Source organism: Taudactylus pleione, unplaced genomic scaffold, assembly GCF_031769625.1.
Source record: "Taudactylus pleione unplaced genomic scaffold, aTauple2 ptg000055l, whole genome shotgun sequence".
NCBI classification, from domain to species: domain Eukaryota; kingdom Metazoa; phylum Chordata; class Amphibia; order Anura; family Myobatrachidae; genus Taudactylus; species Taudactylus pleione.
The window spans coordinates 5411495-5427215 of record NW_028284457.1 but is presented as its reverse complement, the minus strand read 5'-3'; the positions used below and the strand labels follow the sequence as shown (position 1 = coordinate 5427215).

The 15721-nt window shown below is 37.8% G+C and overlaps 1 protein-coding gene across 3 annotated transcripts in view; it reads left to right on the top strand.

Annotated features, from left to right (window-relative positions):
• PDLIM5 (PDZ and LIM domain 5) overlaps positions 1-15721 on the top strand; it is a 221390-nt gene that overhangs the window by 132641 nt on the left and 73028 nt on the right. For 2 of the 3 annotated variants that reach the window (XM_088464425.1, XM_088464427.1), the window contains exons 6-7: positions 3842-4014; positions 10879-10915. In XM_088464425.1, coding sequence (XP_088320551.1) covers positions 3842-4014; positions 10879-10915 — 210 coding nt within the window. Of the gene's footprint in view, positions 1-1999; positions 2018-3841; positions 4015-10878; positions 10916-11620; positions 13392-15721 lie in introns of those variants that run through there. The other variant, XM_088464426.1, reaches the window with a different exon arrangement.

Here is a 15721-nt window from a genome sequence, read left to right as displayed (position 1 = left end):
AAGGAAAGTCCTTCCAATGCTCTCAAGATGATATGTCATAGTGTTCATTCTAGCACCTCACAACATGTGCAGTTCCTCTTCTCTGTCACACTCTGCTCTGGTGCCTCTAACACACCCAGCTAATGCAACAAACTGCTGAGATGCAGACCAGAGTGTGCTGGAAGCACCAGAGCAGAGAGCGACACCCAGGCAGAAAAGAGGAATGGCATGGGTTGTGACTGGGTGCTAGAATTAACACTGTCATGTTGTGCTATGCTAGAGTTCGTACAAAGTTTTTAAGAAATACGTTTAAAGTAGTTTGCTCTTAAATCTGAGCTACTACCAATGTGCATGCAAGCATTTATTTTATTCCCGTGACTTCTCTGTGTTTAGTTATGGCCAAAATACTGTTATGGGGATTTAATTAGGCTCACACGCATCACCAACACACCCTCCTTCACCATTTAAAAGTAGTGAAATAAATCAGTTCACTACGCAAAACTGCCAAGGAGGGTGGGCACATTTGTACTATCTTTTACATAGGGGGTATTGCAGCTTTCAGTATTTGTTTTCTTTCTGTATGATTTTAACTGTGTAACTATGTATTTAACTATAGTTTTAAAATTAGTTGCTACAAAAGTGTAAAAGTTAAATTCTTGTTCATTGGGAAATAGTGTGAGAAAAAAAGAACGTACCTATATTATTTTTTTGTAAACTGAGCTATAATTGCTTCATTTAATTCAGCAAACTGAAACCAAAATAGATTGCTATAAAAAAAAGTTAGAAGGAAAACTTTAAAGTTTGCATTTGAGGACTTGGCACCATCTGCTGGATGAATTTTATTAAACATAAATGTGCACTTTAATTACAGTATTCAGTTTCTCTTATATTCTATTGACCAGGTTGCATGTACACTAGTATAATGTTACAGAAATAGATTAAGCCATACAATATTCATACTCAAATGGTTAGTTGTATACAAACTGAGGATGTGGTGGTTTTTACATACTTTGGCTCTTTGTATGACATGAACAGTAACCTTAAAAGGATGTGTACATGCATGTAACATATCAACATTCATGTCTAGGAAAGTACTTGAACTGCGACATGCATATTTGCCAACATTCCAGTTATCTTCTGATTTTAACTGTTTGTATTGTTTTTTTTTTTACATTACATACATTAGACACCATTGTGCAGAATGGTATAAGAAATAAGGGCCTGATTTACTATGGAACGCAACTGCAAATGCAATAACGATTACGCACGCAGTTCAACTGCGATAGTATGCTACTATGCGATCGTAATGCCGCTGCTGCACTACATAAGCACGTCCACTTTACCTTACACACACCTGTAATGTTTAGCAAGACTTGCAAAAACATCGGTGCAATCGAGTACCATCGCAGCATCATGCACACTTGCACAAGCTCTGACCTTACTCAGAAATTGCTAACTTCAGCTCATGCTATCAGGCCTCAGGCTCTGTAGGGCATCGCAGTGACTAATTTATGAATGCCCCTGTAACGGCGCTAAAACGCACTGGCACGCCTGCGTTTCCCCGAGCCCCCCGTCCGTCCGTCACCACCCACAAATGGCACTTCCTGTCGATCACACTGCGATGGGTCTGCGTAGTGACTGCGATCACAGTCCTGATCACAATAGATAGTTTACGCACTGCGATACAAATGCATGCGCAGGACATAACAATCGGCCGATTGCGTGAGTATTAGCAGCTGCTTTCCTTGGTGAATCAGGTCCTAAGTTAAGTAAGCCCCAAAAAGATAACAATTGATCAAATTCTATAAAACAAGGCTTTAATATTCCTACAGTTCATTTTCCAAGAAAAAATACCTTTAAAAAAAAATTTTTTTTTGAAAAAGTGCTTTGTTCAGGAGGTGTTCATACACATTTGTCGTGTTTTATATGTTTTTAGGCTTTGAATACAAAACCTATGTTGGTGGGTCATTTTCATCTTTCTTTTCTTTGTTCTTTCTATCCCATTCTCACCTGTTTAAAGGAGAATTCCTCCCAAACGGTATGAAAAACACAAAATAAAGCAAAGATAATTGAGATGTTTGCTGTAATTTTAGAGCAGGGGTTTATAACCTATAGGTCAGGACCCAAGCAGTGGGGACTCGTATTCCACATTTAGGATTGTTATTGATCCTTATCCTTAATAGCTAATCTATATAACTATGTAAAGGTTTTCTTTTTATTATTACTTTTGGAACAAATTCACATTTCCTTATTCTCCATAGTAAGATACCTAGTTTGTAGATGGAAGAGGAAATTAATTCTTATTTTAACATTGAACAATGATAGGTCATGAAACTGATTTGATCTTAATCTGGGTCCTGGCCAGTAAGGGCTCCTTCACACTGCTGTTAATGCAGCTTCAGCCTCAGCAAACTGAAGAGCAAACATATAATTACTGGGATGGTTTCCCGTGGACTCATTATGACTATTGCATTTGAAATTTTAGAACACCGCATAACCTATTTCTTGCGTGGTGTTGTGCTAATTGTACAATGGATTTTAATGGTAAACCTCATTACAAAACACATTGCTAAAGCGCGCATTAGTTTTCTTGCGTTTTCCCCATTTGATATATGTACGAGCCCTAAAGGTTAAGAACACTTGTTCTAGACCATATAATAGAGCAACTCCATCAGTGCATGTGACTGCCATCTAGTGGCTTCAGTATTTTTTACATTTCAGTTGAACATAGTGTGTGTGTGTGTGTGTGTGTATGTGTGTGTATATATATATATATATATATATATATATATATATAATATAATCTATAATTGTGCTTAATAGCATGGTTTTGGTCAAAGATAGAATAAACTAATTGCATTTTGGTCATAGTGGAAATCACTTAATTTCTTAGCCACTCAAGTGTATTGTTTTCTTAGTATTGTGTCAACCATTACAAATATAAGACTGTCATGTGGTGCAATCTTGTAAAATGTACATGGTAAAGGTTTACCTTGAATACAAATAAATAAAAGCTTTAAAAAAAAAATGCCAGAAATATGTAAATATTGGCGCTAATGGATTTCAATGTGTAAGTCCAAATAATACTTATCCTAAAGGGCTGTGCTTAACTTACATCTGCATGCTCTCACTGTAAAAGAAAAAAAAAAAAAGGCAGTAAAATCTTATACTCATGGACATGACAGTTTCACACTTACCTCCATAAAGAACTTGTGTGCCTGTGGATACCTTAATGTAGTTTAACTAGTGCTTTAAATGTGAACATCCATATGAAAGTTAGGTGATGTATAGTGTTTTTAAGTTTAAGGCTACAGGACAAAAACCTCTACTAATTCGTTGGCTTTAACACTTCTTTTCTTGTGCACGCCAACCTTTCTCTGATAAGTCTATAGAAATTTGTTGCATGGAATCTCTGAAATGTCTTGAAATTAATAATATCATGGGAAATAGTTTGTAGAGTTAGTTTATACATCGGCAACAATCTCCCCTCCTACCAGTTAGATAATTTACCTTAATGTATTATCATTATAGGTCAACATTCTTGTATTTCGGTTTTTAAAGGCCCTTCATCAGTTTTAGTGCTTGTTTAACCATTTTCATATGATGATGATAAAATATAATTCAATTTATTGTGCCAGCTATTTTATTGTTTTATTGGAGTGTAACAAATTACAGTAATTTTACTTGAATCCTATTTTATGAGTTCTATAGTACAAAGGTATTTGTGTAAGTTAACAATATAAAGATAGAACGGTTTATATCATAATTTTGTTTTGTTACCGATATATTAACAGTCAAATTCTGTATAGAAACTAATGTTCCTGCTTGTCTTTTTTTTATTTTATTTTTTTATTGTATCTAGTCCTCCTCGAAAACACATTGTGGACACCGAAACAGATTTCCACCATGTTCAAACTTTCAGTGATACCAGTAAGACGCGCCTGATGGATAACACTGAAGACTGGCACCCCCGTACCGGTACCACACAGTCACGTTCTTTCCGCATCCTTGCTCAGATGACTGGCACTGAACACAGTAAGGAATTCCATTGTTTTAGTATTTCATTTTTCAAACAATATTTTTACCACCTAGTTTTAGGACATCTCAGAGTTGCATGTATATAAGTCTATAGTTATTCTGGGAATCTAGGTAACAAAACCAAGCATCTGTTACATAAAGGGCAAAGATGAATGAGAGAGCATGTGAAAAAACCTGAAATGCAGATGCACATTTTGCCTGTTGTCATGATCAAATCTCAGGTTCCGATGTGATCAAGCCAATAGGCGAAATGTGCTTCATCACTTCCGGATTTTCTGTTCAGTGCTAACGATACCCGATCTATGAGAACGAGCGAGAGATCACAGAAGCTTCTTTCTTCATGGTGCTCAGGATAATGTTCTTCTGCATCTAAGGTGTATGCATACTCTCTCTACACCCCATGCTGTTTACATCAGGGACTCCAATGGACAATGGTTGAACAACAGAAGCGTGTCTTTTCTATCTTCTCCCAACGCCGGGCTCGCTGCTCTTTCATTTGACTGTTTACTGCCTCTACACACAATGAAAAAGTAGAAGCAGTTAACCCTTCTGGCCACAGGATCTTCTCTACTCCTATCTCCTGTTTAACACACTTATATTGGGGGATATATTAACCCACGCAATATTACATGTCATGGCTAATGACTAAGGGGTCATTCCGTGTCAAATCAACACACTGATTTTACCTCACCAGTTCAGATTTTGTTAAAATCTGGTGTATGGAGAGTATATATGTAGTCTAAGAAAAATACAAAATATTATTTAAATATATTATGCCGTTTCCAAAATATGTAAGGTTTTCAAAAATCTGTCATAACTCACAGCCAGCATATTTTCAAATCGCCATAGCAGCTCTCATGATTGAGCTAGAGTGGGAGTGGTGTCATTTTACTGTGTTTTTGTATGCCCTTTCCTATGATCTACAACACAATAGGCTTTGTGAGGAAAAACTTTTTCCAAATTCAAACTGAAATTTTTGATCATGATTATCTCAAAGTGCGTCGACATAAAGTTCAAAAGAATTCTGGAAATAGTCTATACTAATGTTAAATGTTTGTCAAAATGTAAAAGTGGGAGGATAATGGGTTCATATTCCAAAATAATTTAAAAGCAAGGTAGTTTATTCAAAAAAGCCAGATGTATTACAAGTAAGTATTGGGTAATAATAGATTTGATGCCTTCATTAGTTTAATTATATAAATCAAGTTCAATAGAAATACTTGACATTGTATTAGTTAGTCAACAATGTTAGCTGAAGATAGTTTGACAATGCCTCAGTGGTTTTTAAAGTATCATCAGGAGACATGACATAAATTCTTCCAGTTGGAGATATAGGGTCGACTTTGCATGAAACATCTATTAGAGGTATCCATAGTACATTAGGCTTCCTTGGATAGAAGAATGATGGTGAAGGTCCAGCTGGATGAAGGAAGGTCACTTTTTTAATTTGTCTTCAACTTCATTCTTGTCCATCACATAAGCAAGCCACCATTTCTCGTTATACACAACGGATATATAGCCATTTATATTTATCTGGAATTAATTTGACGTTCACAAAGCAAGAAGACTATATTGAGTCTGAAACATTTTTGAATGATCATTTCAGCCAGTCCGTAACTATTCAGGGAACACAACAGTATCATGCGTGTATACCTGTTAATTCAAGTACATCAAAAATATCTGAAAACCTTTTCTAATGGAGCGTACACACGGTCAGATTTGTCAGACTTGTCAGATTTGTCAGATGAACGATTGAACGATTAAACGATCTGAACGATTTGAACGATTTTACCAAAGTTTTGAACGATTTGAACGATTTGAACGATTGAACGATTTTTGACTGCATTAAAATGAATGGAATCGTCCAAGTCTGACTGCAAACCCATCAGATGTCAGATATCGTTATCTGACAAACGGGAACGCGCATCGTTGATCGTCCATCGTTCAGGCATGTCAGATATGAACGATTTTCCTTCAGATATGAACGACTGAACGATTTTTAAATCGTTATCGTTCATATCTGAAGGAAAAATCTGATCGTGTGTATGCACCATAAGGCTACAACATCACCTACACTATTTGTTACAAAATCTCTAGACAAACTCCAGTTGACACAAATAAATGGCTATATGGGACAAACATTTTTTAAGCTTGCAGATGAGTTACAGGTGGGTTTTTTTTTTTTTAAATTAAAAGTGGCTTAAAATGACACACATCTATTTACAGGCATTTTTATCTAGAGCATTAATGTTGCAGAAAAAAACACTTTCTATAATTTTTTCACTGTTTTTGAAAAATGCATATACTCGTAACAGCCATTTGACACATTTTAAGAACCCCAAATTTCATGGTCCTGTGGACCGACCCTCCAGATATGCCAATCTGAGAATCGCTGCCCGTGACTTTTGCAGGTTACCTCAGCACGTGTGGTTAAATAAACCCGGTAACTGCCACCAGCAGAAGAAAACTGTAATGCTAAAGCATAAGGTGAGCTGCTGCTCTCACCTGCATATACAATTATCAATACTTACAAAAATAGATAACATGAGCTATATGAGGCATTGGGTCAGAAAACAACATATCCAGAACTAGAATTAATGTGTAATTCAAGAATATCTTCAAAACTTAGTTACAAAAAGTTACAAGAATATATTCAGGTTAATAAATAACACAATTACTCACAATTTCCAGAAATAATAATAATAATAAATAAAATAAAAAATTAGCAGAACAAACCACTCGTGGGACTGAATGGTTTTGGAATGAGGCCGTCCCAATGACTATTTCCGGTTCATCTGTACCTTTCCATAGCCTCTCTCAGAATGAACAGCAAACTAGGGTTGAATCACATATTTATGCTTGCTTTCTCCAGGCATTACCCCGACCTCCCTCCCTGGGGTGCTTTTAATCCTTGTCAGTTCAGAGAGGGTTGTCCAGCTAGCTAAAGCCTCAGGGTTTCCCGACCACCTGAGCAGGGGTTCTTTCACTTTGGGAACATAGGCTTATGTCAATAAACATACCCACTGATTAGGTGTGAGAATACACACATCTGTAGACTGAATGTCTCTGGTATAAGCAACCATTCTTTGATCTCTGACCCTAAACCGAACACAGAGCTCTTAATGACTGCTTATCAAGGGCCTGGCCAGATGGTCTTGTAATTTCCACAGACATTTTTCTTATATGCCACATACAATTGAACATATATTTATGGCTGAGGCAGGAAGACAGAACTTCCTACACTGTCTCTCGCTCATCTTCAAAAGGGAATTAGTCCAGAGGAGTTTTGTCACCTATACACATACAAAGAATGCTACACACCAATTCACAAGGGAACGTTACACGTTTATACCAACACAGGGTTTTGTCATCTATCCATATACAAAGGATGCTACACACCAATTTATAAGGGAAAGTTACAGGTTTTTATTAGCACAATATCATGTGCAGTTATGGCCATGCTGATGCGAAATCAGTTTTTCCATGACACCAAATGCTTTGCTTTTGGTCACTTGCAGATTTCTATACTGTTATCCAATATTAGTTTGCATGTTTTTCGGGTACAGGCCAATTTCCCCAATTTCACTCTCACTTAATGCGGGTATTACCAGCAAGAATTACAGTGCGAACGCCAGAATAAGCATTTTCTAACTGAATTGCTCGTTAAACGGGAGTGCGCATACAAGCGTTAAGTGAAATTATCGGGTGATATGCCGATTAAATTAATGTGCAATAACACAATTTTTATTGTGGCTAATTAATACAGGCCTAAATGTTCAGTCCATTTATTGCTGGGGGATAGTTGAGAGATTTTATGTGAATGTATTGCTTATATATTAGGAATATGAGCAGTATGTTTTGAGACTATTGAGAGATATCTGCGTGATCTAGCGTCTCTAGTTTGCTTCATGAGTGCTGTACTGGGGCTTTATCAGACGGATAACGTATCATCAGTGCGATCTGCATTGATATTTATCCATAGATATAATATTTATTACAAGAATTATTGATGAATGTTTTCTGCAGCATCCTACTGGATATATGAGATACTATTTTAAGTAATACTTACTACTCAGTAATTGGAAATATATATTTTTCCCTGTTAATGAAGCTCAATGAGAGCTAAAGAAATATTGTCTGTGACAAATTGTTGGTTTCATTATTTTCTAAGTATGTTATTTAAATGTTTGTGATTTATTGTAGCCAGTAGTTTTGTTAATACAGCAGTATCCACCTACATCTAGCCTCCTTGTGTGTTAAACGGTCCTTCTAGTCGCGCTTTGCCTTGGCATGACTCTGTAGCGCAGAACCTCTTTTTGTGCGACTTTTTCCTTCAAATGCGTCTTATTCGCACAACGGTGCGAATAGAACTCGCAAGCATCATCCGTGATCTACAGGTCACATTGCACATAAAGCGTGAGCACGACCCGATAGTGCAGAGCGTCTTTTCATGCAATGTTTTCCATTACTTTGCATCTTATTTGCAAAGTGAATTCAATAGTACATACAGGCAGCTTCTGCTGATTAAAATGATATACAGCATGCCCATGTTATGTGTGCAACTGCTGGTGTATCTGCATACGAAATGCTATGTTAGTGTCACAGCCGCTGACATAGTAACGTAGCATTTTGCGTGCACATACACTCTGCTTGTGCAGTCTATTCGCACCGTTGTGACATTTGAAGGTAAAAAGTCGCACAAAAAGACGCTCAGCGCTACCAAGTCACGCGGCACACACGCGTTATGTGAAGCGCGACTTGTAGTGCAGGGAGAATAGATGCATGTGTAAGTTTTACATTTTAATATCTCTCTTGTGAAAAATGAGCGCTAAGGGGGGAATTCAGTTAGCCGCACTACCCAATTCAGTTAGCTGCGTGAACCTCCCCCGTGCTAATTTCTAGAGGCAGGATTTTGTCCTTGCAGCCTCAGGAGATGCGAGGGAAAACTCTGTTAAAATGCAGATTCTGCATTCTAACATGCAAGGAAACCTGTTTTTGCACTTTACTCGGACTCAATGGTTTAGCGGCCGTTAACGCACTGGGAAAAGGCTAATTCATTGAATGGATGATCCCCGTAAGGCGCAATCAATTAGCTGCAGGGTATATCCTGCGGCTAATTGAATCCCCCCTATTTGTGTTTTATTTGTGGCAATAACATGTTACCTTGTGTCAACAAGCACTAAATCAATAAAACGATAAGAATAGCATTAAAAGCAATAAAATTAGTTGCTGAATAGCGAGATGGGAAGCGACAAGGCAAGTTTAGTGTAATGCTGGGTACACACTTAAATGACTGATAGGTCAGCAGATCGATCCGCTGTCCGAGTGGCCGACTTTGTAAGCTATACACATTTATCAATAGGCCGCTCAATATGTCTGGCCTGACATCACAACTGGGCGGACATTTAAATTTGCCAGCCTAGTCGTGATGTTCCTGCAGGCAGTGTACGGATGGTCAAAGTGTTGCCCGTACACATAGCCAGATGGCATCCGCTTTGCTTCAGGGTCGACCTGATATGTCTGTGAACAACGTCCTCAACAGACAAATCGGGTGTTCACTCCAGAGCTGTAACTAGACTTTTTGGTGCCCTGTGCCAGAAAGAGGATTTGCGCCCCCCTCATTTTTCAAAGGGACATAATGCACCCAAAAAAGGGCCATGGCTTCATGAGGAAGGGCCAGGGAAGAGATAGGAGAGGCCAGGAGATGCTGCGGATGAAATAAGAAGAAGCTACAAGCAAGAATGATAATAAACAGAAATTTGACAGGCCCAAACAGTGCCCCCTGACCTGTGGTGCCCTGTGCGATGGCACCGGCTGCACTACCCTAGCTACAGCCCTGGTTCACTCCCACTGGTGCCCTCACGATATATTGTTCATTGTGTACTTAAAGAGGCATTCCAGCTATAAATTACCTATTCTCACACTCGCCCGGCTTCTAAGAGGCACAGAAAATATCGGAAATCAATTATAACATTATTGCTAATCCACCAACTAATTTTGTTTCTATTCGCTTTTAATTTTGTTATTTTATTAATTTTTTGTACGTTAACACAAGCTAACATGTTATTGCTATAGTTAACACACAGCGCTCGTTTTTCTCAACAGTTTCGTTAACAACCTAACTTGAGCTGCTCTAGCACACACCAGCCTTGAAGTGTTGAATACAATTTATATGTTTTAATATATATCTGTATTTAAAAGAGTGAACCACAAAGGAATTATTATTTTGATCCTCTTGGATCACCCCATTGAGCAAATACTGCTCAGTAACCTAATAGTAACCCTAACCAACTTCAAGCCTGACATGAATATCACTAAGGATACAAACCTAGGTATTTTACAGCCTTCCAGACTATAACAGCCCTAAGTTTTTTTGTTTGTTTTTTTCAAAAGACCAAATTATGAGATGTATCACTGTAAAATGCTGTACGATCTCCTAACACTGATGCTTGTGAATGTTTACTGTAATAATACATATGCATTGCCATATGTACAGAGGACATATATCTTACCTCTGTGCGCTACAAGTCTTGTCAAACATAATGCGTGAGCGCCATGCAATTCGGTAGCACTGAGTATCTTCTCGTGCAACTTTTTACCGTCAGATATGTCTTATTCGCAAAGCAATGCGAATAGTACGCACAAGCACTGCTAATTAAAATGATGGCCCCCATTTACTAAAGAGTTTTATCACCAAAACGAGTGATACATTTCACTGTGTGTTAAAAACACCCAGTATGCATGCGAATAGGGACAGGATATATTGCAATTCATTTGCAATACATAATACATCCTGCCCTGACTGTGTTCTTTTAGATCTTACGTTAGCAGCTATTGTTACAAATATGTTTTTCATTGCAGTGACTGAACTGGAGTCTGAAAATTTGAAAAAGAACCAGTAAGTTTAATTTCCTATTTGTATATTTTTTTACTGTTTTTTCAGCATCTTTACCTGTGTGCCTCCATCAGGTGTTTTGTCTAAACTGTTGATTAATGTTAGAGGGCTTCTTTATGTGCTGTATGGTATTGCTAGTAGTTTACATGTTTCAAAAGTGCATGTTTTTATGCAGGGCGGCGCTAGGTGTCTCTGCACCCAGCGCCATCCCGTGCTTCCCCTCCGCCCACTCCTTTCCTGCATCCTCCCCCTAACCATAAAAGTATACCTGCAGCAGGTGGGCGGAGGGCGGGTATTTTCTTCAGCTGCACCCGGCAACCCTGTGCGGCCGCACTGACAGAACGTGTCAGGAGCCGCGCCTGTTTGTATGGTAGGTTTTTTTTTGTAATTTAATATTTATTTTTTTTAGTTATTACTTGGCAGTATATCTACTAATCTTTAGGCAGATATGTAGTCTTTAGGCTTCTGATCCTATTAGCTTGTTGTCCGTAGCGTTGTGTCTATTATTTTGTGTTGTATATTTATTTTTGCATTTTTTTACATTTATTTTTGCATCTTAAGCAAATAACTGAGGTTTAAGCATATGGTTTGTTTCACAATGAGGGAAGTGATTGCATGTTAAAATGCAAAGGCTTGTGTGAGTCCTTATCTATTGCAGTTTTTCCTTTCCTTACTTCTTGTCTTTTTCTATCCTTTTTCTCTCTGTAGGGAAAAGGTTCCTGTGCAAATCATTAGTCCAAAATATACAAAATTGCGCGACTGGCACCACGGTGTTTCAGCCAGAGTTCTAAATGTGCAGTGATTCTCTTTACTCTTTACTTTTCAATGCTGTATTGCAAGATAAATATTTTAGGGTTTTTGTTTTGTTTTTCAATTTGCTAAATGAAGACCTCAGTCAGCATCCTTTTTGCCTTTATAAAAAGCTACTTAAATAGCGAGTGCTACTTGTTTTATAATTCAAGATACCCAGAAATAGAACAATACATAACAATATACAACGATTTATTGATTAACAAATAAACTATAATAACTTATAATTGTCAGGAAATCCAAATTTGCAGACAATATTTACAGCAGTTGTTCATTGAATAACTAGTAGCTCTGTTAGTAAATGTAATAATGCCAGACACTGAGATTGGGATGGTTTATATAAATATGGAACAACATGATGTTATAATTAAAGATGTGTGTGGGCCCCCGGGTTTTGGTTTTGCCAAAACCACCCTCAAGTGTTTTGATTCGCTTTTGGATTTCTTTAAAATTGGCAAGAGATTCTGTTTTTATATCCGAAATTACAGCAGTCCCGAGCTGGGACTCTGTTCTACTTTGAACCCCAAAAGTGATCCGAGCCAGAACTTGATTCAACTCAGCACCCAGGTACAGATATGCCCAGCTACATTCTTGCCTGTAGCGCAGTGAATCGCGCCATGCGTGGCGAGACGGACTCCCGCGATTGGAGATGCACATTTGCATCTCCATAGGAATGAATGGGAGACACGCATTCGTGTCTCCATGGGATTGAATGGAAACGCACTTCTTTGATCGAGGACGCGCCATAGCATATCACTTGTGGAGCGATAAGCCACAATGAACTTGGGCGCATCTGCTCTGTTTTCAGGAAAACCGAACTGCACATCTCTAGTTATAATGTAGAAAACCTATGGGAACTGATCAGTCAAATGTTTAATCTGAGTTAATGATGATAAAATGGCTCTCAGTTTTCATCTATGGTATAATAGGATAGGATATAATTCATGAAGATTGATTTGAAAAGTGAAGTAAAACACAGTGATTGTGCGGCAATGGAAATAGTTTTGTTACTTGTTCTGGAAGTAACTATCAGACGGAGGCCATAGATTTGTGGAGTTCATGAAAGTGCAGTAGTGCCCAAATTATATGCCTATAGCAATATTTCATCTTTAGGATGCTTCGGCAGTTTGGACTTTTTTAATCACCTCAAACAATTAATATGTCATAGTAGAATTCAGTACATTTTTAGACCGAGTAGTGATATTTGAGATGTATGTTTTGCTTACAGTAGGTCACTTTTGGCTAAGAATTGAACAGAAATGGAATGAGCCTTTATTTCTGCTAATGCAAAATGTTAATGATAGTTCATTGACAATACAAGTATAGAATTAATAAATATATGGTTTGAAATCTGCTTTGTTTAGGAATGCATAGTTCTGCAAACATAAGCACTTGTCATATTTGTACATATTTCCAATACTATATATACATGTTCAAGCTTTGATTTGTGAAACGTATACTTTAAATTATTTAATAATAAATCTGGTGCTATTAAATTACTTTGATAATGTCTAAAGCTTAGAGGCTGTATTTCTTTTTAAATTGTGCTTTTATAAAATAAAACTCCACTTTTGATTAGCCGTTCTTTAACAAGTAGCTTGTAAGTGTTCCTGATGTAATATACTGTATCATATAAAAAAAATTCCTTTGGAGTTTGAAATAAAATATATCCCATGGTTCATGTGTGTACATTTTTATTTTTAAACATTATTTACCCATAAATGTGAATCAATATTTGAGCTGAATAATATTTTATAGAACTGTACAATATGAATATTCAAACTGCAGTGTTTTTTTAACATCAGGAGTTGCTCTGGTTAACATATCAGACAGCAGAAGCACCTGTTCTGTCCAGTGTTTCACTTCAGTCCACTCATCCGCCATTCATGGCAATTGCAAATAGCACAACATCGGTCTCCTCTGTGAATAGCCCTGGACACCTCTCTCCATTCTTTGGGTAGTTTTTGCAGAGACATCATTTGAATCCACATATTTTACATACAATGCAATATAAATCATATTTGAGCCATAATTGAAAGTCCTATAAAAATCTGCATTGAAATTCTATACATCCAATTATTGTCTACAGAGAAGCCTTGTTTTTGCATTAAAAAATTGCTATATATTATCTATATTGGATATAATTTTTGAATGACTAATATAATATATTGCAGAAATCTTATAATCTTATGGTGGTATTACATTGTCTGTGGGCAGCGCAGCTCAAATCACCCTGCCCACCCCCTGACTGACCAACGTCATGGTATCACGCACATGGCATCATTACGTTGCACAGAGGGGGGAGGGCTGGCAGCAGTGTTAAGTGCAGCCTGTATTTACCCTGTATGCATGCGTATTGGAGTGGGATTCATCACAATCTAATTGAGATACATTATGCATCCCATACATGGTCTTTTATTTTTAAAATGACAATTACTTCAATTTACATACATTAGTAATTCTTCTTTAATATATGAAACCTAAGCTTCACTTATATCTTGTGCGGAATCATTCTTTGGTTTCTTTGAATATTGAAACTCACATTTTCTGCTGTAAATGTACTCTCTAATTACAACTTACAAGGCAGGTATTTGACTTAGTGTTCCACTTTAACAGGGCGAGGCGTTTAACTCCAGAAACAGTGTGCAAGTTTAAAGGTTTCATAATTATATGTAGATATCAGACTTTACTTGCACATGCATAGTTATGTACAGTAGATACATGATATGTTGAGATGTAGTCCTCATCCCTGCTGTAGGGATGCCGGCGCTCTGAATGCCGGCGCCGAATCCCGACACCAGTCAGAATCCTGACCACCGGCATCCCAACAGGTAAGTATTGGGGTTAGAGGGAGGGTTAGTCACCAGGGAGGGAGGGTTAGGTTTAGGCTGCTGAGGAGGGGGAGGGTTAGGGATGGTAGTAGGGGAAGGCTAATATACTCGCCTTCAGCTGTTGGCATTGTGACCCAGTCGGGATGTCGGCGTTGGGATTATGACCGCCGGCATCCTGTACCCAACCCGTTGAGTGGACAAGCGCATTTACGCAGTTCACTGTAGTTTGTGTGCAACTTAGTGTTTTTCAGCTGTCTCAAATCTGGTCTTTGGTTCCTGATAAGTCTTGGGATATAGTTGGGATATAGCCTGGCGGCATTTAGTCCACCTGTCTATTGACTTCATCCCGTTTGTAATAGGTAGAGTCCGTTGCATCCTTATTTTTGTTGTTTTGCTTTTTTGCTTTGACAATGCATACAAAAGTAAGCCTAAAGTACAGTGATGTTTAAAATGTTAGTAAAACGTTTCTCAAATGCAATTACGTTTTTATGGTTTAAAGAAAATAAAAACCTAAGTTTTCCGCCAGATGGTCTATGGCATTAGAGCTGCAAAATTTTAAATGTTTCTTAATCATAAGGAAGCAGAAATATGAACGCAAATGTTTGCATTGTGGTGGTCTTGGACCAGGATTTAAATGATTTATAAAATGGATTAAGGTGCCGAAGATCACTTAAGGCCTGATTCACAGTTGCGTGCAAAGAGGCCACACTTGTGGCCGCATTACACATTCAGAAATAAATGCGGGGCTCCTGTATTTAGAATCGACCGTATCAGCAATTGCACCCTCCACAGCCATCTGCTGGTTGAACCAACTGTCATCATTATTTGCATGCATTTAATAATGTAAACACGCCCATGGGACACTTATACTAAGTGTGAATGCCCCGCTGCTGACCATTTACACTCACTCAGTTCCAAGTGGAGATACAAGTGAGTTTACTTTTAATTGCTGTAGGTTGCATATGCAAGCCCAGATGTATGCATAGTCTGCTAAAAAATACGCATAAGCAATTGCGTGCAACTCTAAATCAGACCCTTAATGTATAGGGCTTTGGGTGGATTAATCCCAATGATAATAGCAGCTTTACATAGTGACTTTTTCAAACTTTTTTTGCTACAATTGTGAAAATAATCGAATAACTGTTTTATGCCTAGGGAATGCCCCATT